The sequence below is a fragment of the Scaptodrosophila lebanonensis genome, unplaced genomic scaffold (assembly GCF_003285725.1).
Source record: "Scaptodrosophila lebanonensis strain 11010-0011.00,11010-0021.00 unplaced genomic scaffold, SlebRS2 tig00001412-arrow-pilon, whole genome shotgun sequence".
In the NCBI taxonomy this organism is placed as follows: Eukaryota; Metazoa; Arthropoda; class Insecta; order Diptera; family Drosophilidae; genus Scaptodrosophila; species Scaptodrosophila lebanonensis.
This window is the reverse complement of record NW_022060739.1, coordinates 12,610,480-12,635,546: the sequence shown is the minus strand read 5'-3', so window position 1 is coordinate 12,635,546 and position 25,067 is coordinate 12,610,480. Positions and strand designations below refer to the sequence as shown.

Below are 25,067 nucleotides of genomic sequence, written 5' to 3'. Positions count from 1 at the left end.
GCCCGGCATGTGGTGCGTAAAACTTTATGGGGGTATGGGGATGCGAAGGGGAGCCGGAGCTTGTAATTCAAATACGGTTGGCTTATTTAAAATTCTGCGATTTGGACAAGGGGATTTGATTTCTTTGCTTTGCGTCGCTCGGTAACAAATAAATCGACCGACATTTGAAATAATTGACAGCAATGCCAGCAATTGGCGACAAAAAAATCCAAAGAACGGAAATTATTTTCTAGCTTCAGTTAAACAAAACATTGCTTCAATAAATTATAAAAGTACATACTTCTTAGCTAAACAGGCTGAGCAGTGGTTTCAATGGTTTCTCATTACGATTTCCTTCGGTTTGAATGGTTTCCTTTACAGGGAGGAATAAATTAGTATTCTGTATACTGAGAGAGAAATGGCGGCTTATATTAGCTTCGTCTTGAATTGATTGTTTTTTAATAATTTCCAAACTTAGTATTTGTTAAAACTCACTTCTTGTCACTTCTCGTCAGTCATAGCTTAAAATACTTTAATAGCATATATTTTATTTATAAATATAATTTATTCACTTCTCGATGGACTAACATTTTTAATTCAAACTACTTTTAATTGTTAGAGCTGAGACTAAAGACCAGAACAGTTGTCGACTTTCCCTAATTGGATTTCTCTTCTTTCAATTCCTGAGGAATTTTATAAAAAGTGAAGACCTGCAGAAATAGTATTCCTGGGAACTTTTAAATAGCTTTGTTTATTCTGGCAAAGAAGAGGGCGGAACATGGTGGTTGGGCTCGGTTCGGTTGACTTCGATTATCGCGATGGAGTCGTGTGGCAAGGTCTTAACTTATTTAAATTTATATGACTTTGTATTTATGCCCATAATCAGCACATGGAATCCCTTTAAGACGCGTCATAAGTAATTTGCTGCCGTCTGAAATGGGCGTTCGCCATTTTTTTCTTTTTTTGTGTTCTTGTCATCAACGATTGGTAAGCCCCGAAGCCATTGCCATTGCCGTTGCCGTTGCCGTTCAATTTTGGTGCTTTTATTCAGCTGCAGCGAAATTAGATTTGTATCAGAGCTCCCGCACAGATACAGATACACAGCCTTATAAATACAACACCCATATGGCATGCTTATGTATACTGTAGTATGTATATTTGAGTTTATGGTAACTCATACGGACTCGTATCTGAAAGATATAAAAGCTGGAGCTCAGAGAACAGCAGAACGGCGGAATGGCAGATACGAGTACGCACGGACTAAGCTGGAGCGCCGCCATTTTGCGAATGGTATGTAAACGAATGACGAAGATGAGGAGGGAAAATTGTAATAAAATAACGCAAATATGGCAGAAGGAAATGCTTTTTATGTGAGTATTTTATTTTATGTATTTGCCGCATAAGCAGCTTAAGTGGCATCACAATCGCACACACAGAGAAGCGTTCTATGACATAGAAAGGGAAAGGAAAGGGAAAGGCATAGCATAGAGAAAGGAGGCAGTATCTATCTATGTGTGTGTGTGTGTCATCCTTATCGGAACGAATGCCGACGTCTCATGTGCCATAATTTGCCGCCAAATACTCCACACACAGCCTCCAACCAGAGGCAGCTCTCGTTTGGCACAAATACCCCATTTATACTTATATATGTGCTTGTATGTGTGCATGTCTTTATGTATTCATGTATGTGTGTACATTTCTGCATAAAAATGCCTTTAGTGGTTCCCCCGCACACACACACACACACACACACACTCAAATACACACACAACATGAATAATATTTTGCTTTCTTTTCATTTTGACTTTTGTTCTTCCACTCTTTTTGGTATCGTGTGCGCAAAATGTGGGCTCATGGTTGGACCATTATGGGTGGTATATGTATATAGTATGTATAGTATAATAAAAATGGGTGTATACCATAAACACAATCATTTTTTCTCCGAGTTATATGTTCAGTATACAAACAGGCACTAAAACCAAATGAAATGAAGCAACGTTCAAGGCTAGATGGGAAGCGCTTTTTAAAAATTACATCAAATCCAATCTACAAGTATATAGTTTGGAGTCCATTTATTAATAATTATGTTAAGATCATGAAGAAAAATTTGAGTCATCGAAAAAACTGATCTATATGACCGTAACTTAAGTTTCCTCCTTCCAACCGACTTTTTTGAAAAATAGCTAACACGTAAAAAATATAAAACACTTATCTTTGTAATGGAATTAGAGCCTTAGGCTTTGTTTTATTAGCAATAAATGTGTTTATAAAATCTGTCATTTTAAGCCCCGACTCAGTTTGTTAAGTATGATAATAGTTTAACAAAATGCAGAAGCCTCATTCTTTTTATTTTCAGTTGGTATTGGGTTGAATATTCTATTTTCGTTAGGCCGCAGGCGTTAATTGTAAATAAGCCGAATTCTTTAGTCAAGAGGATGTGATTTTTCAATAATAATTGGCCCCCAGATTTCGGACTTATGGGTTCAAGGACCACATTGATGACATTGCCTTTCTGTGGCTGGGATAACATAAATGATTGCACACATATCTAAAATATTCGTTTATTGTAGATGGAGACTAAGTCGTGCGCTTAAGTGGATGTGTCCCCGTCAATATATTAACTACACTAAAAACTAGACTAAACATAAATTGTCTGCACCCACGCAAAGATCCAACCATTGCTGTTCCTAAACCTCCATTCGTCTTTGGTAGTTTAGCTGCTTGCAGGACTCGTCCCCTAATAACAAGGACGCATGTGACCCGTTCCCTAGCGTTACTGGTGGTATTCATAGTAATACCGATATGGATCCAATGAAGAGCTACTTCCACCAACGGCGGTACTGACGCCTACGCCGGCATTCGCTTTAGATACGGGCCTGATGACGTAGGTGTTGCGTCTGAAAGTTGATTGAAAGTTGGGTTGGATTGATGATCGGTGATCGGAAGAAGCCTGGGAATCATCGGAAGTTCGAACTCACCTATTGTGGTCGTTGGCGTGAACCTGAAAGCTGGACTCCTCGCTGTGGTCGTGCGAGAAGAGCTTCTTGAGCGCAATTATGCCCGCAATGGTGAGGGCCACTTTGCTGATTACCAAAGCCTTTCCGGCAATCGCCGCCAGTGCCTTGAGTCCCAAAGGACCGGCGATTCCCATGGCCGTTAGCAGCGCAGCTATTACGTATTTCATGTGACCACCGCCCTCCTTATGTTTCTTCTTCTTGTCATCGTGGCCGCGGCCGACCCCAACATCCAAATCTATTTTTAGCGAATGTGTGCGCATTAATTTCTCCAATTTGGTGAGCAAAACGCGATCAAGGTTGTCAATATTTCGGGCCTCAGTCAACACACTAACGACTCGCTCCCTATCCGTCTGGTTCTGCTTCTCCAAAACGAGTCCATCCGTAATTTTGATGGAGTCCTGATTCAAGGCACGGCTTAGCGCCAGAAGCGCCTTATGCTTCAAACAGCCGACAAAGTTATTCTTATCCAGACAGCCCTCGTAGACACGGCGCACAATGGCGAACTCCGGTCCTAGGCCCAATCCGAGCACAAACTCAGTGCCATTGAACCCTGACACAGGGGCTGAAGTTGCGGTTGGGGTCCTGGAAGCGATGTGGCGGACACGTCGCTGGCGGGCGGCCGCCACCTCGATCGAACGGCTGCCGCAGATGCTCAGAGCACACGCGAAAAATAGCATCCACTTCCAAGCCATTGTTGCTTCTAGTCCTTGTTATCCTTGCGGGCTTCTACCGTCCCAGCGCAGCACTTAACTTCAGCTTGCACAGCCAGTTGCTTCCAAGCTCCAGCGAGGTTCGGATGCTATTGCAGCGAAATCGCTGCCAGCTTCAGATTTTTATAATATCGTATTCAGTCTCTGCCGAAGCATTCAACCGCATCTCAATGGCGTGCACCGCACCGATGGGATGCTGTTGGAACGATGCACGATTTACATCGGCCACACATATTTTGTAGATATGCGTTGGCTTTTCAGCAATCTGCTTTATGACTCTGACATGTTTTCTTTACTCATCCATGCATCCAACCATGTCCATGACTGCCCAGATCTCGTGCGAGCGAATGATCAATTGGCGGCTGCATCGGCTAGAAATTTCAATTTCATCGTGTTCTTGTACCCTGCGCTGTAATTCATGTCTGTTATCAATTTTAGAAATTTCTAATAGCTGATTTTCTAATTTGCTCTACCCCCATACTGGCTAGCTATGCCCCGATTCACAGACCACGAAATTCTAGCTTATAAGATGCTTTTTATAATTTTTATGTACTATCTCCTATGTCGACAGTCAATGTTTGTTGACATATATAAATAAATAAATACTCCTTTAGGGTCAGCTATCTGGGCAACTAACAAACAACTAGCCAGCTCTATAATTCAGAACCGATTCGGGTGCAGTCACTCGCAGTGTTCCGAACTATCTACACAGTCTCATTATTTTTTGTAATAACTTATAGGTGTGTAGTTCTAGTAAGTTTTCAAAATAATAATCCTAAAATGTGATAATGCTTCAGATATAGAAAACGAGATATTTGTGAAAGAATAATAAGATTCTTTGGACCTCAGGTCTGTCAATAAACACAATCATGGAATTCGTCTATACACTATTCAATAAATAAATTTCAATACAGAAAAGTACAAGAAAGAAAACCAAGAGGTCCTGCTGTGCTGAAACAAAAAGATCCCTTAAAAACTAACCAACTTAAAGTCTTACAATACTTATAATTCAGTCTGCTGACAAATCAAGTCCAGAGAATAATGGAATATATACTATAAGTATTAAGCGGGACTTCCAATTCGTATGCTTCATAGAAAGGATTCTTCACATATTGGCGTATTTATAAATGAATAATAGCAGTATACTCATTAAAATACAAGAATAGTTTTCGTAATTTTAGGTGTACAAAAATTATCATCAGCCCAAATCTAAGTTTCATCTTGTACAATCGATTGAGGACTATAAGTGCACACCTCGTATGTAAGACAAAATCAATTTGTTTCTTTGTAATTAAAACATTGCAGACGATCACGAATGCCCTTTGATCGTATCCATAAATATATATCTACTGAGTTGTCTAATGTTCAGATTTCTGATTATGATCTACATTAATGACGGTGCGAGACTCTGTGATGCACGAAATGGCGTCGAACTTGTGGCTGGCTGGCCGCTCGACGATATTGATGCCGTGAGATGGTTGATTATTTAGTGCAGTGGGTACGATTAAGTTTAACAGTTTTCTCCCTCCGTTTTCGCTAATTGCTCAGCGACTGTGAAGCCTATCGCATGTAGAGCTGAGGCTTTCGACGCACCAATGACAATTTGCGCTTGTTAGCGTCACTTTCGACGACAACAAGAGTTATGACTTGTTAGAGAAAGAGATAGTAACAGATATAATTAGAATAGACAGAATGTCGCCTTATCGAAAGCATTCCAATTAATAGTACGAGCTTGGTAGATGTTAATTGTATATTTAAAAATATCGCCTCCACATTGTTAGTCTTATGACTGATTTCTGCGCCTTGGCCACTGTTGAACTTATAAGCTTATCTCGCGATACATCACTATAGGGGGACTACTTGTGTTTTGTTATTTAATTCATACTTATATGGTATTTGTGATTTTTCGAAAACAAATTTGTTTTGTTACTAAACTTCATGTTTGTTGCACAGACCCTCAAGTATTTACATACGTATGTATGTACGATCTAAACGAAGATGCACTTATTTAATTCGATGTTTACATTACATCTTGTACGTAGTTTATAAATACTGCCTGCGTGTGTGGTGGAGAGTCGTGTCTTCAAGGTATGTACATACATATCTATATAGTATATGATAACACTTAACTTTTAATGCTTAATCTAAATAAAATGTATGTTGTCCATCAATTACTTTCGAGCTTAACGAGAATGGAGTTCAAGGTTTCTACCAGAAAGTGGGAGGAGCGTTATTATCCAACTGCTTTGATTTAGTCTTACAACTAATAATATAAATCATCAACATGGCCGAGGGAATTATCCGGCTGTGCAGGCAAAAAAGTTCATCTTGCGACCTCCTCACTCACGAAATCCAGCTTGACCACCTCGGCAGGCAGGCACTCTTCGACATCCACCTCATTCTCCTGTGCATTAATCCGATTCAATGTCATTGACACATCCGGACCACTCTTCAAAGCCGTTGTTGCGGGCGTTTGCGGAGTCGTCGTGCTGACGCCGTCGACGACCACTGCTGTGGTGGGTGTGGGCGACAACGAAACTGTTGTCACTGCAGGCACAACTATCTGGGGCGTCGCAACAACGGTGTGCGCTAACTGCGTCTGCTGCGTCAGTTGTGCCGTCGTTGTCGTTATTGGTTTCTGAATGATGATGTTTTCCGTGATTGTCGGTGTGTTGGCCGCCGCAGCGGCAGCAGCAAGAGCAGCTTTCTGTTGCTGCATTTGATGGAACTGTTTCAGCGTGACAGTCGTCGTTTGGGGCTGCTGCAAGATCAGTTGCTTCGGTTGGGTTTGCAGTGTCTGCTGGACGCCATGGACCTGCTGTATATTCTGCACGTGATGGATGTGGACAGTCTGCGGCTGCTGCAGAACCGTGTTGGTGGACACGGCTGAAACAGAGTTCTGAGAAGACACTACTGGCAAGTGCTGGACTGTCTGAATTATATGTGTCGGCACTGGTACTTGCTTGGCTGGAATGCCAGCATCCTCAAAAGCCTTCTTCTTCAGAGCTTGACGTATCTGAGACCTGTTGGAAAAGAACAGTTGGTTAGACGTATGCTCTGAAACTCATGTCCTCTCGCTATAAGCACGAACTTGGCGCGGTTCACTTACACTGTGCGGTTTTTAATGCTAAGACTGATCTTACTAAGGTCGTCTGAGAAGCGCATAATGGACGTATGCAACATATCGATTTCTTCGTCCGTCCACTTACTGAAGCCCAGCACGGCATAGCGAGTGAACATGAAAACATCGCAGTTAGCCTTACACTCATAATATGCTTCTGTGCAATAACTTACCCGGACGCTGACTGTGACTCCGCATTTGGGTGTAATTGCATTGTCAGGTCTCCCAGGCGGCTGAAAGCCTGTCCGGCCGCCGTGAAAATCTCGCCAACCTAAACAAAAAACAGTTAGCATTATTTGCATTCAACTTCTATTCAATTTTAAGCCACTGTGCACTATTGCATTGCCGTTCGGCAAATTCAAAACAAACACTCGTCTTTCTGCGCGCCCCGCGCAAAAAAATGTGTTACATTTTGGCAGGAGGCGCGCCGCCGACTTGTACCGTACAAATTAAATGCCAAAATAATGACAGGAAAAATGTATCTTAACAAGCTCACAAATGCAGAGCCGTTGCTGGGAAACGCACCTTTGTTGCCGAATTCATATTAAGTGAACAATAATAAAACCTTATAATTATTTATTTTCTCTTTTGCCGAGCTAGGGATGTAAAAATGCGACGCATCGATGTTTATCGATTTAGCATATGTGGGATATATCGATAATATATCGAAGTTTTAGAAACATCGCAAAGGTACTGGATAACACTAACGTCTCATCAAATTATATTCATGTTTATCGATGTTTTAATGCTGACGCCCATGTTAATCTGTACAGACCAGGGATGCCAAAGAAACTATCAATCGTAACCAGGGAGTGAGGGTAAATGACGAATATGTATACTGTCTCGCGCCTTTTTTAGAGTTGAGTTCGTTATGGCGCAAAAATTAAAAGCACGCATATTCCAAATTTTCGAGTGTTTTCTTTATTAAACTCAAAGCTGGAAATTATCATATAGTGTAAATTATTTAGTAAGTTTAACTATTTACATACAATTATGGAACATTTTTATAATTTTATACAAAATATGAAATAATATTTTAGTTTGATATTTTCATCGAAATTGTTTTAGAAAGACTTAGAAATACTTGATTTCCAATCCAATTTCTTTCCCTCTTCTCAATTTCTGGGTCTTTCAATAGCATTCGATTGATTAATGTTTATAATATTGGGATTCCTGCAAGTGAACGCTTAGTTTTGATATACGAGTACATTTTTAGAGCAGCAGCTCGAATATTATTTTCCAAATTTAAATCAAAACAATTAAAACAACAAAATGTCCATCAAGTTTTGATCAGCCTTTGCGATGATTTGGTTTTGATTGTTTTTGGAACCGAAATCTAAATCTAATATACTTCCCTAACAGGAATCCCACTAATGAAACATTATGCTTCATTTATTAAAGTTGCATAAAAAAGGGGAAGAAATTTGCTTGCTGTTGCTGAATTTGAATACACAATTTTATTTGGTTGAGTTTTATATTAAAATGTCTTCATTTAAAAATTACATCTCTGTGTTGGTTGTTGGTATGCGTGTGTCAATAGATTTTATAAATTTTGCAATTTTCTCCGTAACTATTATTACATTATTATAAGTACGAGTATGCTTGTTGCTTTGTTTTACTCTGTGTAATAAGTTAATAAATTGGCATGCTTGACTTTTATTTAGGCGGTAATCATTTTGAATTAGCATAGCTATATTTCCATTTAAAAATTAGCTTTTTGTCAGCATCTTAATCGAGGCATCCAAACATTTTTACAATTCTTTTATCTAGTATTGGAAATCAGGCTAATTTTTAAGTAAATTCTTTGAAATAAATAAATGTATGCTTCATGTGAAGTAATTCCTTTCTTTAAATTTTGTTATTCATTGTAAGATATTTATATATGTACTTATATAGTGAATTGCCAGTTCTGTGCATTAAATATATTAATGCATGATTCCACACCCAATACAGACACATACGAATATGTCCTAGTATCTGTGTCCTCATTTATACATATATACATACATATGTATGAATAAGCGTCATGTACACATGTATATCGTTATTTGGTTTACTCAATATTTATTTATTATGCATTTTTGTATTATTAGTTTTGGGGCTAATACTTATGTTAGGTAATTTATATTTTCTTCAAGTTTAGCTAATAAATTATTTAATTTAGGTGTCACATTTTGCTGAAATGTGAAACGTTCGTCAACGGACTATGTTCTTGAATACAATTCTTCCAAAATTATTTCACATTTTTGGGTGAAAGTTTTTTGAATGTTTGTGTGAGTTTGGTTGGTTTTGTGTTGCTTTCGGGATTTGCTATTTCCATCAACAGGGGACTAATTTGCGAAACCAGCTTTGCTGAATCTGTTATGTCGTGCTATTCAATGGCCTCCCCTCAAATAATTCATACATATGTACACCGATATAAAGAAAGTATGTACCTAAAACGACAAATGGTGATGCTCGACCTTTGATTTCCCAACCACTTCTCCCCCTTCCGAGACACCCCATTTTGGGAATAATCAAATCGAATAACTCAGCTGCGCATAACCTGATTGATTGGCGATATAAAAGTGCAGATTTTAAATATCTAAGCAAGGTACAAGGTAATCGTACTGTTCTCCTTCTTCCCAGTCCCAGTACCTTCAAGATGTTAGCTTCACAAACAGACTTAGCGACTAATGCACAAAAATGTATATTTCAATTAAAAAATATATATAACTTTGGTCATTTTTTGTTGCTGCCATTCAAATTATCATATGAAAAGTTTAGTTTACTTGCTTCTAGTTTAATTATTTTATTCTGTAAGATTAAGAAAAGCAATTTAGCTCAGATTCTATGCCAAACAGGAGAAAGTAAAGACAGGAATCGAAAGAGGATAGTAAATACGTACTACATAGATTTCAACATACTTGTATTTGCAATTGCACAGTGGTCAGTGGTCACAGTGGTTGAATTGCCAAAATTATTGACTCGACAAATATAATCAAGGTAGCATTAACTTTTGGTTTTCAGATTTTGCATCTAAAGTCAAAGTTTCTAAGGATTATTAAGAAATACAAGCTAGTCGAGTTCCATAATGCGGGCATGAAATGAGACCCATTTTCTAGATTGCGAGACTTTAGTTAGATTTGGTGGATCTGAAGTGGTGGAAATAACATGTTGCTTCGAAAATTTTAACTCTTTTCTTTCTCCACCGAGAGCTCGCGTCAATCAATCAGATTTTCTTGATATGTATTACTAATAGCTACAAAGAGAACAACAAGACGGTTATTGCGGATACTGAAAACTACCTGAAATACGAAAAATACTGAAATATAGATCTACAATATGTACATTTTATAGGGAACTGTGATGTCTCTTTCATACCAGAAATATATGCACAGAGAATATTCCTTTCAGGCTGCCCTTGGCATTCACATTTAATATTTAATATTTCAGTATTATTTCAATTAGGACGAACTTCTATTTATTATTAAGTTGGAATACTCAGAAACATTTCTCTCAAAGTATTTAAGATTAAATTGTACAAAAAACCGTAGACACTTCGTGGAATAATTTTTGTTTAACGAATTCGGATATTGCGATCTTAGTTTAATAGGAAAAAAAGTTCGGAGCTACATTAAATTAAAAATGGATTAAAATAAAAGTTTAAGTTTGAAACTGCTGCTGAAGTCACAATTATATATTCACTATAATAAAGGTTTAAGATTATAAGTATTTTAGTTTGTAGAACTGCCTCATTCTATACGTATTTTTTTTATACTTGTATGTTTATAAATATGAGGTCCACTGACTCACTGTGCGTTGATTTGGTTTTTGAGATAAAAAATAGTTAATCTGTTAATAGTTAGTTTTGAATTGGAATTTGATTTAGCTGTCGTTACTGTTATTATTATTTATTTTGCTTTTGTGGCGCCTGTGTTTCCATATTAGACCTATTTTTGTTCTTAATTTCTGCAAATTGTTTTGGTTTTGAATAACAACTTTTGCCATAAACATTTTTTGTTCACTATAACTCGAACCCGCGTTTTGTTTATACAAGTATGTGTTTATTTTGTGAAATTAGTTTTTCTTCTCCGAATATACTCCCTTTGTGGGGCTGAGACCATCAGCAGGTTCGAGTACATAGAAGCATGGAGCTTGGTGGTGTAAAAATTTGTAGGTCTTTGGGTGTTTTCCTATAAATTTTAGTTTTCTTATATAAGCCGCGATCGATTTAACTTCAATGCGCTTATTTCCATTATCATGCTGTTGAAAATAGTTGCTGAGTTTTGGAAGGTGGTTGGAACTGTAAAAGGAGTGCTTGTTCGGAATGGGCCAGATCAACTATACGTGTATGCTTAAAATAGTCTCGCAATCATTAAAAGCATTTATCGTGGGTGGAAACGAGGAGTAGCCTGGAGAAGCATGTAACAATTAACGTAAGGCATGGTAAGGCGTGCCGAATAGGTAGTGTGATGACATGTGGGTGGTGAGGGTGAGGGCGAATGGTGAAATGTGAAATGTGATTTGTGAACTGTGTAGGGATTCGAATGTACTTGTACATACATATTTAGTTGATTTTATATTTACTCTTCATTGGTTTTAAGGCACTAAAGGTGTAAATCAACAGCTTTGTGTAACTGGCGGAGAAAACGGCTTCAGCAAGCTTCGGAAAGGAAGTACGAGTACTAAACTATTCGCAGTGTATTAACGTTTCTCAGCGTCTCGAGCGAGAATAGGGGTAGGAAACGGCTTCGGCTACGGCTACGGCTAGGGCTAGGGCTTCGAGCTCAGCTCATTCTATTAAAGAGATTTCATTAAAGGTCGATTTCAAGTCGATTTATCTTATATACGAGTATTTTCAGCTACTTAAATTTGTACGTGTTCACTAAATTATTAAAGCTGACACTTACTCAGTTATTTATTTGCATAAAAATATATGTAAGTAATGCACCCTTACTATGTATGAACAATTACCCATCACGGATCCCCCAGTGAGCAGCCAAGTTCTCAGATGGTTCAAGAAATGCTGTCAAGGCCTAATTACTCGTACTGTGTTTTCTTTAAATTTATACTTGTAGTAAATCTTACGTTAAGCCCTCTTTAAATTCATAATGCCTAATAAAATCATTTTATAATTAGCTACTGGAATTTAAGACACAAAAGGCTCATGCTATTTTAAATCATTTATTTATACCATTCCCTTCGGCTCGTGCGTCATTATTTGTTTTATTTGTTTTTCAATCAATTTCTTGAAACGCTAAAAATGTACAGTGCTCGCCATTCATGGTTCAAATGGGAAACTTTTGGCACAGAGAAACGCTTTTATTTCCGTCTATGATAATTATTGTTTATTTATTTATGCTTTTGTTTTTCCTTTCTAACGTTCCCTTAGTCTCATTTTTTGCGATTATAAAAGTGCAACAATCGAGAGGCATCATCATCTAGTATTTGGCCTCATCATCAATATGTGGTCTCTTCCTGCTTATTTAAAGTAAACTGAAATTTCTGTGTGGCTGACTGAATGAAATCTCTTTAATAAAATTGATCCGTGCTTAGAATATCCTCTTCGTCCTCTTCAACAATTACCTTATTACGTATTGCACGCGTTACCTCTTCGACATTTGTGAAAGATGAGGTGGACAGTTCTTGTGATGCGGAAGAGCTCTTCTCATGGCTGCGGGCTTGTCCTGTGAGCTGCTGCTGCTGATGCTGATGATGATGATGGAAGTGGGGCATGTATTGGAGGGGGGCATGTGGGGAGGGGGCGGTGGCATTGGTATCTCTATTGGCGCGTGGTTGACGATAACTTTGGCCGTCAGGTTGATATGATCGCATATTTGTGTGGCTCTGTGGGTACGAATAGGGTTGGTGTTGCAGCGGAATATGTTCGATTGGCATGCGATGATGATCTGACGGGTTGTGTGATAGGAAGGAGGAGGAGGACGAGGACAGCCATTGACCCCTCCGTTGCGCAGAGGGGTGATGTTGGCGTGAGGTGATGCTGTTCTGAAGTTGTGTGGTCGGTCTTTGTGGGCGTTCTAGAGGTAATGGTCTTTCAAGATCAAAACTATTGTCGCATGCTTCCATTAAACCTGCCGCTCTTGAATCGATCTGATCCCACCCCTATATCCACGATTCCTACATGGCATTGAGCATTCTCCTACTACTCCCACCACCCCTGTGCGGACTATATTCATCGCTATCCACAATCGGTGCCCCTCTTCTCGTTGTTGGCGCCGACGGTGGCATATCGCGTCCATACCGACTGCTGCTGAGTAGACGCGGATCCTCGCGCCCAAAGTCCGGATCCTCCATCAGGCGACCACCCCGCGACAGGTGACCATGATGGGATGCCCCGCTTGGCCCGCTCCGCATCGCCGGATACTCAAAATTGCGTTCATCCAGCAGCTCATCGCTGTTCAAGTCGTAGTGCATGAGGTCGCGTTCCCGCGCGTGTAGTCGCTCCCGCTCCCGCTCCCTCTCTCGATCGAAGCCAGTTCCGCCACCTACGCCTCCTGCGCCGCCTACGCCGCCCACTCCACCGCGCTCGTGGTGACGCGCCGAGCTCTGGGGCTGTCGTCGGCTGTGATGGTAAGCAGCTCCTCCTGCAATAGGGTCAACACAAGCTTTAATTAGTCGCCAAATCGAGCGGAAAATGACAAAATTGCGAAACAGAACTTGTAAAAAAACATTCGAACGCACCAAAATAGAACATAATTAAACAAAGCCAGTAAAACAAAATACTCAAAATTGATTGTAAGTATTAATCGGGGTGCACATAAGCAAAGTTTCAGTATTCAACGGAGTGGAAATAGCTCCAAGTGTTCAGTCGAACATACTCCTACGCATGTACCTACTGGGGTTAGTTGACTGATGGTACAATGTTCCTCCATTAAACACAACACTTTCTACTAAACACTGGATTCAATATAACTACAAGCTCTTCTAATAATTGAATTCACCTAATTTCATTCTAGCTAGGAAGTCTTTGTTTGATTTTGAATTTTCTGGGCTATGACATACGAGCTAAATAAACAAATTGGGTGAACTTTCAAAGATAATTTCTTCATGGGAATATCTATCTATCTACTTATATAGGGGACTTGCTTCTTAAGTGTTAGGAACTCCTACATTAATCAACAAGGGTACATAATGGATAAAAGCCGATTTAGAGCACATTTTTTGATTCGCTGTTAAAATGTTGCACGTTTCGTGTTTTCCATACACGATTTAATGTATTTATTTGCGGTATTTCCTTTTGGTTTTGTTTACATTTTATGGTCTGGGCTAAGCTTTTCAACAAATAAATATAACTTCATATTATTTAAATATTTTTAACTCAAAGTCTTTCTCTTCATTTGTTCGTATAAAACGCGTTTTTAAATCTCACGTATGAAGAAGATAAACATTATATCTATCTATTGTGCTCTTCTTAAATAAATTGTTTTCCTGATTTGAATGGTTTTCATATTTAAAAACGAATTAACTGCAAACTGGAAAATGGACTATAAATGTCTTATATACATATTTACAACGATATTTCACTACCATGGATTGCAAGAGTACAAGATGAAAGCTGAATATAATTGAATGCCAACAAATGACAAGTCCTAGGCATGTGCTTGTACATTTATTTGGTCCATGAAAATTGATTGAATGAGGGATATATACGATCTTGATCATTAGGTGTAGGTGTTTATAAAACATATATCAAACAATTAAATAAACATTGCGAAGCTTCAGCAAAGGCAAGTATGTGTGTCCTAAATCAATGAAATTGCAGTAAACTCAATTGTCAGCAAATCATCAAGACTTATAATAAATGAAGAAATAATAGAAATAAACGAGTAAGAATCTGGGGGATTGGGGGGTTTCGTATGAAAGTAAAACAGAAACAAACTTGATGGGGTAATGGTACTCACTAAACATAAATACGTCTAGAGAATGACTGCAACTCGGACGAGTTGGTTTATAAACTATTAAAGGTGTAGTCACAATAAATCTTAACAAAAACAACAAAATCTTTTCGGACTGATCAGAGCCGTTGGCTAAAATTTCGTGTACAATCGGATACTGGGACATGGTTATTACAGACGCACCACACCCGGCGTAACTAAAAATGAGTACAAAATTCGATCAATCAGACACATAGAAGACACATACATGCAGAATGTCAATTGGAATTATTGATACACGTAGTGCCCATCTACATTCGTATGTGTGTGTGTATGAAGTGTGTGTCTACAAATGGATAATCATTGAGGAAGCACTGGATAGGGGTAAAGACAATGTGAATAGTTGCTGCCAATCTGGATGTATTGCTCGCCTAACTTATTTGATTTATTTTATTTTTATTGAAAGGAATATCACACGAAGTTGAAGTTCCGCATTAATTTTGTTTATGAAGTAAGGAACGAGAACCTACAACTATGATATGGGGAATTATTGTGCCTAAGTTAGAGGATAGCTCCCATCGGTTTAGTACCTTCTGTTTTCAATATTAAGAATGCAGGCAATAAAATAAAATAGAAACGTTGGTGGTTAGTAACTGTTAGTTAGCCTTTGCGAAATGGCATCTAAAGCACCTCGTATTGGGTCTGCCAACGTGGCGGTTCTTTGGGAGAGCTACAGAGAGCTAATTTCGGTAATTTCGGATGGTATGTAAATAGTATAGTATATTGATAGTAGTTTATGTAACGTTGGAGAGCTTCTGAAACACGACCGTTTTCTTCTTTCGGTTTGTCTTTTACTTTTTGTTTGGTATTATATATATTATTGATGTTGTTTTGGTAGTTTTTCTTTTTGATTTTTTATAGCATTGTTGTAAAGGAACCGGGTATGTCACGTGATGTGAACGCTGCAAAGTGTTTGTATAGAAATAAACAAAAGATACAGTTGGTTTTTAGGTAGATGTGGATGCATTTAAAAGTAAATAAATATGAAATGATTGTAAAGCCAAAATTAAGTATGTAAGCCAAATAAATGCATTCAAATGGGCGATCGGTATACTAAAGCAGATGTATAGTATGGTCGGTCTTGAATGAAACCCAATTTCCAAGTGATTATAACCGCTTTGATGTTTACAAAACTGACTCAAAATGGGAACTCAGGAAGCCGATGTACGTGTATAGGAGAAATATATGAATTAAACTTCTAAATGATTAATATAGTAGTATATAGTATGTATGTAAGTGGGTTTAGACGAATTTAAGAATTAACTGATATCATTATCAAGACTTATTTACGACTATTATACGACTACCACTAGAAATCGTATATCGTATGCATACTGAAATAATTGTACTTATTTAGATAGGTTTTTGTTTTGTTTTGTTTTGTTCAGAATAAGATAAAACCAAAGAAATAAATTTACCTTGATCCCAATCGAACTCTCTATTCCAATCTCTCTCTCGCTCCCGTTCCCACTCGCGTGCTCTCTCGCGCTCCCAATCCAAAATCTTCTCCCGGTCCTTCAAAGTATGCTGTCTGTTAAAATCTCTGTCTCTTTCCCTGTCCCTGCCCCAATAGTCGTGATCGCGATCACCATCGCGAATACGATCGCGTTCGCTGTCTCTCTCCCTACTGGCCCGCTCCCGGCTACCACTTTTGTGCTCCCTGCTACTATCACGTTCCATTCTAGACTCGGAGTCAAACTCCTCGCCATCGACTGCAGGCACACGAGTGCGAAGAGAGAGCAAGAAAGGGCATCGATTGGTACGGTCGATCGATCGTACAGTCATGGGAATTTGAATTTGAGAAAGACAAAGTATAGAATTTTTATAGAACTGTTATAATATTGTATAGGTATGCGCACTGTGGATGTGTGTAGTGGTTTTGTTGTTGTTATCATTTTTTTTTTTTTTTTCGAAAACTAATATCGAACTAATAAATATAATAAAGGTGATTGAGGGGGCGCGGACTGGTGATGGCTGATGGTTTCTATCCCAATCTCAAACGAAAACATAATGTGGGTTTATGAGATTTTGCTTAGTTATGCTTCAATTTGATTGTTGTGTGGAAGTTCGGGAAGTTACTAAATGAAATTATGATCACATGAACGTGAGAGCGAAGCCGGCTGAAGGACAATTGAAGAATACCTGGTGGAGTTAGGCCCATGCGAGCTTGATCTGTTGATGGGGACACCTCTTGAGATGGCATAGGCCTTGCTATTGCTGGTACAATGTGTACATCTGGATGCGTTGCCTTCCAGTAAGTCTAGACAATGCAAGGATCGTTTAGTTTTCAACTCGCAAGATCAGAACACTGCTTACCTCTAGGTATTCGGCAATGTGCTCGCAAGCATCCTCCAATTGGTTTTCATCTAAAATTACGTCGAACATTTCTGGTGGACATTGGGCTAGCTTTTCAGCGGCGACCATTTGCACGGAGAGGTTCTTTGCCTGCGATTTGCCGCGCGATTTTATTAAACGCTGTAAAACCTGAAAGAAGTTCGAGATCATTAGATGACTGGAGATGAAAAGGCGATGGGGAGGGAGAGGGGGCCTTCTCTTACCTTACTACTACTAATTTTTAAGTAAACTATTGTTGGCGCTAAAGAAGTTTTTGCCAATTGTGACGGATGATTGATTGTATCACAATCGAGTACGACTAGCTGTAGTGATCTGGCCAGCTCGAAAATTCGCTCGATTTCCTCCTGCACCTTACCGAGGCAATCAGATCGGCTGCTCGAGCGCTCCATAATGGCGCGCTTCGATGGATTGTTCATGATGGAGCGTTTTGCCAACGAAATATCCGCCATAACGCGCGTTATGATTATCCGACCTTCGAAGCGATGTTTAAGGAAGTCAAAAAGCGCCTTCTGCATCATATCGGTTACCTCGTAACCCTTAAGGCTTGGACCCACTAAGACGACGGGACGCATCGATGGCACCACATCGTATGGAGAGGCGGTCTCCTGTTTCTTAAAGAAAGGTTTCCGTTTTTCCTTGTTGGGCGGCGTTGCTAATGGCGTTTTGCCATGACGTCCTGGTCCCACAGAATCTGATTCGTCACCTTATCGTTAGTATCATCAGAAAATGGCAAAGAAAAAAAAAACAATGGCAACGGATGAGCGAGCTTATGAATGCTACAAGCTACAATCGAATTCTACGAATCACAAAGCCAATTCATTACTCAACATGTTTCCAGAAATTGTACCACTAAGTGTACAAATTCTCCACATGTCTCTTGTATTGTGTGCATATAGTATATGTATGTATCTATGGATCTGTATAAGTACGATAGCGATATGTGTCTTCTAGAACTGGTCGTTGGAATTTGAAATTTTAAGTCATTTTCTTTACTGCAGGAAGCCGTCGAAATGTCAGCTAAAATATGAGGGGGATCTGTCGCGAAAGTACGATTAACTTACAACTAGTTAATATTTGAGAAATATGTACGAAATTGAAATACGAAATACGATTTCGATTACGGATATAGACGAACATGATAAGTGACGGAAGTTCAAGCGACAATCAAAGTAAAATAGATGGATAGAGTGGATTCGAAAAGACAAAGACAAACCTGTTTTCTTTCTCGGTTCTATACTATAGGGATCTGTGCCATAAAAGTTTTGTTGTTGTGTTGTTGTTGTTGTTGTTGTTGTCGTTATTGTGAGCAGAAGTGGATATGGTTTTATCAGTTAATGTTGTTGTCGTTGTTGTTGTGGCAATTCGGAAACCAAACGTTATCATATTGTATATACAAAGGACAGATTAGAGCAAGCAACAGTGTTCTCGTCGACATGGATTTATGGATTTATAAACATGCATTTACTTCTATGAGAAAGCACAGTGTGTACAAATTTTCCTATTCATATTTTTGTTTCTTTCATATTTTTGTTTGATTTTTTTTGCATGCGCATTTTTTTTGAGAATTATTAGACCAAATTGCGTGGAGGGGGAAGTCGCAAATCAAGTTCTAGGTTGCAGTTCAGTTGTGAAGAGATGATTGATTATATGATAAGTATATCAGAGAAAATAAAAATAATTAAAAAACCAGTTAAGTCTTTTCAAAAACAGAAACAAAGTAGAAAACCCCTAATTTTCAAATATAATTTTAATAGTAATGGTAGCTTGTAGTAGCATCGGTGGTTTAGCTTTGGCTGAATTTAGGCTGCTCTTGATATTGTTGGTAATAAACCTATGAACATTTCAATTTGCTTTGATTCTTTTAACTTTTTTGAATAATTCCTATCGAAGTATTTTTGTGTTTCTGTGAAACGAAAAAGAAAATAAAATAGCTGGAGGAACCATTTCTGAGAGAAGAGGCCCTCGATCGCAGTATTTATGATCACAAGTAAGATTACGATTGAATAAAGAACTTTACTTTAGAATTAAGTAAAAAATTTTAAAAGTTTTGAACTGCATTTCAACTTTTGTATACCAAATAGAGTCGATTGTTCAAATATCGAATTGGTCCGTCATTGATCCTTTCGCAACTCTAATATGCTGAAATTCAAGGCGACAGTATTCTCCCAAATGAGGGCTAGTACTTTGTGTGGTTTTGAAAAGTTTTCCCACATTACTGTTTAGAGAACAATAAATTCTACACGATGTAGAAAAACACTCCACTGTAAAGATAGAGGAACCTGAATAGAGGGAACACATTTCGGTCCCAAATTGAAAATCAGCCTAGCCTTCAGTTGACTCTGCCATATGTTGAAATATGGGAGTATTGTATTTGGGTGTGTGTGTGTGTGTGTGTGTGTCAGGGTGTAGGTGTATGAAAGTAAGTTGTTACCCTTTATAACCGTCAAGATATTCGTTAGACCACGGCGACAACATAAAGATATATATATAAAGAAGACGTATATAAATATTACATAAAAATCAAACAGATAATTAGATTGAAAACATTTCGTTTACGAAATAAAACCTCGTCTAAGGAAATGAGGAAAATGAAATGTGTGTCATACCAGGTGTAGGGGGTGTGCTACCTCGTGATGGCTCCGCACCTGCTTGTCCCGCACCTAAATTACCGCTAGATGAACCCTTTGTGCCATACAGTCTCGAGGGTTTGGTTTGATTCTGAAAGAAGCAGGGTGTCGGTAAACTGATATTTCTTTTTGCGCTACCCACCTGCATCCGAATGTTGTCTAGCTTAGCGGGGCTGGGTATGAAGCCCACATCACAGCCTTCCTTGACCAGTCTGCCGATCCACCAGTTATTGTCGTATTTCTCCTTGATGTGCAAAAACTCCCTAATCTCGAATGAAACTGCTCCTCCCTGGACAGGAGAGTCATCGTCGATATTGCCATCATATGCTACGTTGGTTCGCACAGCGAACGCCACTGGTTTGCTCTAAAAATCAACAACAATCTGAAGTAAATGGGATTTATCTAAACGTAACTCTCCACTCACTCTAGCTTTATCCAACTGGCTTAAGGCCTGACGTTCCTTTTCTCGCCGAAGCGATTCCTTTTCCTCGTCTAGCGACAGATCGGATGACGGTTGTGAGTAGTTCGAGTCGGCAGAACCCTAAAAAATATGATTCAAATATATAATATGATATTGTTTCAATGGAGTTATTACATTCTATAACGATTCCATACATTCTATAACCACTAGAGAATGGAGTTTTCACCTTCCCAACCCATTTATAATTTACCAAAAATAAATCTTTTAAGTACTCCAATGTTCCTTTTACTAAATGTTTGGAAATGTTCTTATAATTGAATGAAATATTATAAAACGACGTGTTTAGTAAAAACAATCGCAGCTTAAAACTACTACTGAATTTAATCATGGAATTCGTATAAGATCGGAAATTTTCCGGGACGATTTCGGTCCCCCTTTGTTTTGTGAACCTAACACAGTAATGGAATAGCCCGCTGATTCAGCTTAATGCTTGTTGTGTAGTATTATTGATTTCCATGTAGGTAGAGGAGTCTGCATACACTTCATTGGTTCGGTTGACAATGGGGAGAGAGAAGCTGGAGTTTGAGAAAATGGGAGGAGGCGGTGGCTACTTTGCGAAATTCAGAAACAATATTTAAAAGAGATATGCAAATCCTCGTGTGTGGGAGTAGAGTATTCATTTGTTTTGTGTGCCCACCTGTGTGAAGAGCTTATTATATCCGCTTTGGTATGAGGAGTATCCAAGGCCGAATCGAGACTCTCGATGGCCGCCCTGAATGGAGGGAGCATCTGAAGAGGATGCACGCTGCACCATGGGCTTGTCAGCCCTGTAATCTTCTTCGAATGAAGATATTTTGAAGGAATCTTTAGAGACACTTTCAACAATAACAGCTTCGATATCGTCGTGTTATGCGAAGCAACGTAATTTCCTTTCCACACAACCGCCCGACGATGACGATGACGGCAGTGGTGATGACGTCGTCAGTAGAAACAGTGGCGTTCGCGATGGCGGTGGCGATGGCAGGAAAGGCCACGCCAACACTCACGCAGCGATGTTAGTAATACACATATAATAAACGAGTATAAATGAAAATGCTCGTTGTCTATCCCCGATTTGCATTCCCGCACCTATTCCGATTGAGAATTCGCACAATTGAGAGAATACTATAACTTCTTGAATCGCCGCCGCCTTTGTTCGATATTTAGGAACTTCGAGTTGGACTGGTAGATGGTAGACGGATGGGCTATCCCATCAAAGCTACTGGTTTCGAATTGGACCCGTGTTGGCGCTTTTAAATTTTGGTTATCCGGTTTAAAAATAGGTATTTATGTCAGTCGAGTCGGGTCGCGAAGGTTTTTTTATTATATTTTTATTTTTAGATTATTTTTGTTTTCTAGTATATGCACATAAATTACTGGAAAACGCAAACCGAAAGAGAAAAAGCACTGAGAGCAATGTATGGGGTGGGTTGGGGGTCGAAAATTCCCTTTTTGGTGCTTTGCGTCTGTTTCCGTTCTAACTTCCTGTCTCGCATTCGCAACCGCCGCGTATCCCTCAAATCACTACAGCCGTTTGTAAAAAGGAGTTTCTAGCAAAATATATAGTTTTTTAGCAATTTCCCCCAGCACTCGATGCACACTCAAAATTCATATTTCGGCCTCGCCTACACGCGTCGCAATTCACTCGCAATTCCACTCCGCACGCAAACTGAACCGTTTCTGAGTTTGGAAATGAAAATTTTTCGTTTAACGCTTCAGCCTGGAAAATCTTGTAGAGTTTCGAAGCTTCCAGTGTGTAAATGTGCATGTTTTCTGGAGTCCACTCTCTCCCTACTCGCGGCCGTTCCTCCATTGCGGATTCAGTCAACCCAGCCGATGCGAACACACAACTGTGTACTTTCCTGCCAAAAATGTAAACAACATTCTCGCCTGCCTGCCTACCTGCCATAGAAATGAGATTTCAGTTCGACCCAATGTGCGAATTGTCTATATACATAAGTGTCTGCTGTATGTGTCTGTCGTTAGTTGAAATTAAAAGTTTTCGAGAGATTTAAAGGGCGGGCCGATTTGTTTAAGCTACGCTTAGACTGGCAAGTGGTAAGCACATATATATGTCACGAAACTCTGGGGCAAAGGAAGAAAATTGTCACCCAAAACAATCTATTTTGTATTCACTTTCAAAGTCTAATATATTTATATTTAAATGCTTAGAAACATAGTTCACGCTATTCTATATATTTCGTTGAATTAAAATTTGTTTCACTATCAAATTTTTTTATATTTTATTTAATTTCAAATTCAAAACAAAACCAGTCCGATGCTGGTTATTTTTAATTTGCTAACTAATTGAAGTAGTTTAGTTGGCTTTATAATATTGAAAAGGCTTGTAACTCAAGGAGTACACTCCACTTGTCGAATTTTGTGTGTAATGAAAAATCAAAAAGAGGGCTATCTATCAAATCTACTCTCCATGAAGTATGAAAAACATGTCTAGTATCGCCTAGTTAGTGCACGTATCACAATTGCTATCTGGACTATCAATTCCCTTTAATGCAGTTCACACACAGCGACTGAGCAATCATTGATATTTTGAATTTTAAAATAGCTATACCAACAGAAAAAATAAATACAATTACACTTAAAAAATGCATTAAATTTTTCAAATTGTGCAACTTCACCTATTTTTTAGTTTTTTTTCAATGCAACTCTTGATTAAGTTTTTCAAATACATATATTGCAATAATATTTAAATTAATTGAAAAGGTATAGCATATTTTTGAAGACCAATTCTGCTTCAAATTATTTATAAAAATATTAAAAAGGAAATTGGGAAACATCATAAACAGGTTTTATCATTGTTTTAAATTCCTCAATTTTTCCGATATTATATACACTGTGCAGAATAACGTAAACACTCCGTCGTAGTATTTACCACCGCGAGAAGCGACAGCACAATTTTCCAGGTTGAGCGCGAGACAGAGAGACAGAGAGAGAGAGAGAGAGCAAGCGAACCCATATTTTCTTTGTGATTTCTCCACGTTCGCTTTGCGCAGACGCCAGCTGTTATCTACTCTTTCCCTGCTCTGGCCCTGCTTCCACAATTTTCATTTCCATGCTGCTGAACATATTTTTCCCCATTGTTCGTGTGGCCAGAGGGAATTGCCACAGACGAGCATCACTACAACATTCATGGGGAGCCCTTTTGGGGGAGGGGGCGGCGGGGCGATGGGACTTAGAACGCGCAGCAGGCAGTTCAGATATTGTTTACGTTTTGCCGTTAAGAAAGCTCAGTTGATTCCACATTCGGCCAAATGTGTGACGACAAATAATGAACTTGGTCGTCGCCATTAACAGAGCCCATCCATTAGGCCATGCGGCATAGCAACTGCCAGCCCGCAACAGCTTTCGGACACCAGAAATTCGTATTCAAATAGGCGTATGGTTGTTGCTGAAGAAGTTCTGGGCAAACATACTCTTATAGTGCAGTGTTGAGGGTTAGAAAACAAATCGTAGCAGAATTATTGTAAGCTAGTGGGGTCTAGCGATTTAAAGCTTTCACCTGGTATTCTAAATTTATAGCCTGATTGGCTAGTATTCTAATGTTAAAATCCAAGTGATAAATAATACAGAGCTTCAATAACAGAATAACTATTTATTTATTCTAGTAAATGGTTTATATTTTGTACACAAACAATCCGAACATCCAAGAGTCGTCTTCCATATAGAACTACGAGCTGAATCTGAAGATGAACTCTGCGTTCAAAATGTTTTCATAACCAGAATACTTCATAGAAATCTGCATATCTGCATTCAGTTTCAGTTGAATTTAATTAAAAGCCACTTTAATATTGAACAGAGTAATTTTAAAAATAGTAGAAGAATAAAAAACAATAAATGCTTACAAATTTAACTAAAATATGCTTTTTCGAAAGTCTTCTATTCTATGCTATTTAAAAAAGCAAGTAAGCAGTTTTCCGATATCAGAGACAAGAGGATTATGATAGATTTGCAATGAAAATATATAGTAGTATTATTTATTATATCGGTAACATTAAATAACATTGACGGATACTTTTTATAACTTTATTTTAGGAGGCTAAATTAGGCGTTTTTCTGATATTATTATTATGACTCACAGGTCTTAGAAATCCGCAGCAAAATGTTTGGTTTTGCCTTTGTTATTTATTGTTTTTTTTTTTAAATAAACGAATCGTTTTAATCAGTCCGATTGCTTCTAAGGGTTAGGATTAGGATTTCCCTGCCATGTCTGTTTTATGAGTAGGCCCCATTGAAATTCTTTGAACACACTCAAGAAAGCAAAACACAAGCAACAAATTGGTGGAAAATAACAAAAGCAAGAGGCGAAGACACAGCACAGAAATCGCGAATAATTGGGAAAGCATTGACAAGAGGCTACGAACTACGAGTCGTAAGAAAGAAATATAAAAAGAATGAGAGTGTGGGCCAAAGACAGCTGACCAAGAGAGCCCCAGCGGATATAAATACTGGGGCCAAAGTCAACAGAGCTTACCCGTCGGTTCTTATTCCGGAAGGGCTTGTAGGACTTGCCCTTGTGCTTGACTCCCAAATGCAGTTTCTTCATGTTGGACAGCACTCCTTATATCAACGGCTGTACAGTTACGAGATCGAACACATTAACCAGGCGATATGTTCGGCCTGGCCTTTACAATGCACCCTCGAGTTATTTATTTTGCTTTCGCGGCCACGAACAACATAAACAAACTCTCAAGCGAAATGGCCAGCCGATTAATGGATACTAAATTGGAAACACATTAGGATGGCGCAGAGTCGGCGAACATCTGGGTCATGGTGGACCAGGGGATGTCTAGAGAATCGAAAATATTCACGATCGCGACGCTTTGGCTTACAATACACGCAC

The 25,067-nt window shown here is 38.8% G+C and overlaps 3 protein-coding genes across 15 annotated transcripts; all 3 read right to left on the bottom strand.

Annotated features, from left to right (window-relative positions):
• Nucleotides 1-2,752: 2,752 nt before the first annotated feature.
• Nucleotides 2,753-3,688, bottom strand: LOC115631409. Its single transcript, XM_030528132.1, has 2 exons — nucleotides 2,958-3,688; nucleotides 2,753-2,876 (listed from the first exon to the last, which is right to left on the bottom strand). Exons 1-2 carry the CDS (start codon nucleotides 3,686-3,688, stop codon nucleotides 2,753-2,755), a joined length of 855 nt encoding a protein of 284 aa, XP_030383992.1.
• Nucleotides 3,689-5,824: 2,136 nt separating this feature from the next.
• On the bottom strand, nucleotides 5,825-7,449 carry LOC115631553. Of its 2 annotated transcripts, XM_030528339.1 has the most exons (4): nucleotides 7,353-7,449; nucleotides 7,001-7,098; nucleotides 6,816-6,914; nucleotides 5,826-6,729 (listed from the first exon to the last, which is right to left on the bottom strand). In XM_030528339.1, exons 1-4 carry the CDS (start codon nucleotides 7,368-7,370, stop codon nucleotides 6,030-6,032), a joined length of 915 nt encoding a protein of 304 aa, XP_030384199.1. In that variant the 5' UTR covers nucleotides 7,371-7,449; the 3' UTR covers nucleotides 5,826-6,029. The 2 variants fall into 2 exon arrangements, with proteins under 2 accessions (XP_030384200.1, XP_030384199.1); XM_030528340.1 differs by lacking the exon at nucleotides 6,816-6,914 and having other exon boundaries at nucleotides 5,825-6,729.
• Nucleotides 7,450-8,261: 812 nt separating this feature from the next.
• LOC115631551 (voltage-dependent L-type calcium channel subunit beta-2) lies at nucleotides 8,262-25,048 on the bottom strand. 12 transcript variants are annotated; one of them, XM_030528330.1, is made up of 9 exons: nucleotides 24,699-25,048; nucleotides 20,171-20,287; nucleotides 19,889-20,110; nucleotides 19,747-19,837; nucleotides 17,323-17,810; nucleotides 17,081-17,248; nucleotides 16,907-17,024; nucleotides 16,183-16,476; nucleotides 8,262-13,414 (listed from the first exon to the last, which is right to left on the bottom strand). In XM_030528330.1, the coding sequence occupies exons 1-9, from the start codon at nucleotides 24,768-24,770 to the stop codon at nucleotides 12,948-12,950; spliced, it is 2,037 nt and encodes a 678-aa protein (XP_030384190.1). In that variant the 5' UTR covers nucleotides 24,771-25,048; the 3' UTR covers nucleotides 8,262-12,947. The 12 variants fall into 12 exon arrangements, 9 of the variants coding, with proteins under 9 accessions (XP_030384190.1, XP_030384189.1, XP_030384192.1 ...); XM_030528329.1 differs by lacking the exon at nucleotides 24,699-25,048 and adding an exon at nucleotides 20,865-21,522 and having other exon boundaries at nucleotides 17,323-17,822; nucleotides 19,726-19,837; XR_003996222.1 differs by lacking the exon at nucleotides 16,183-16,476 and adding an exon at nucleotides 15,395-15,666 and having other exon boundaries at nucleotides 13,332-13,414; nucleotides 24,699-25,042.
• Between the last annotated feature and the right edge of the window lie 19 nt (nucleotides 25,049-25,067).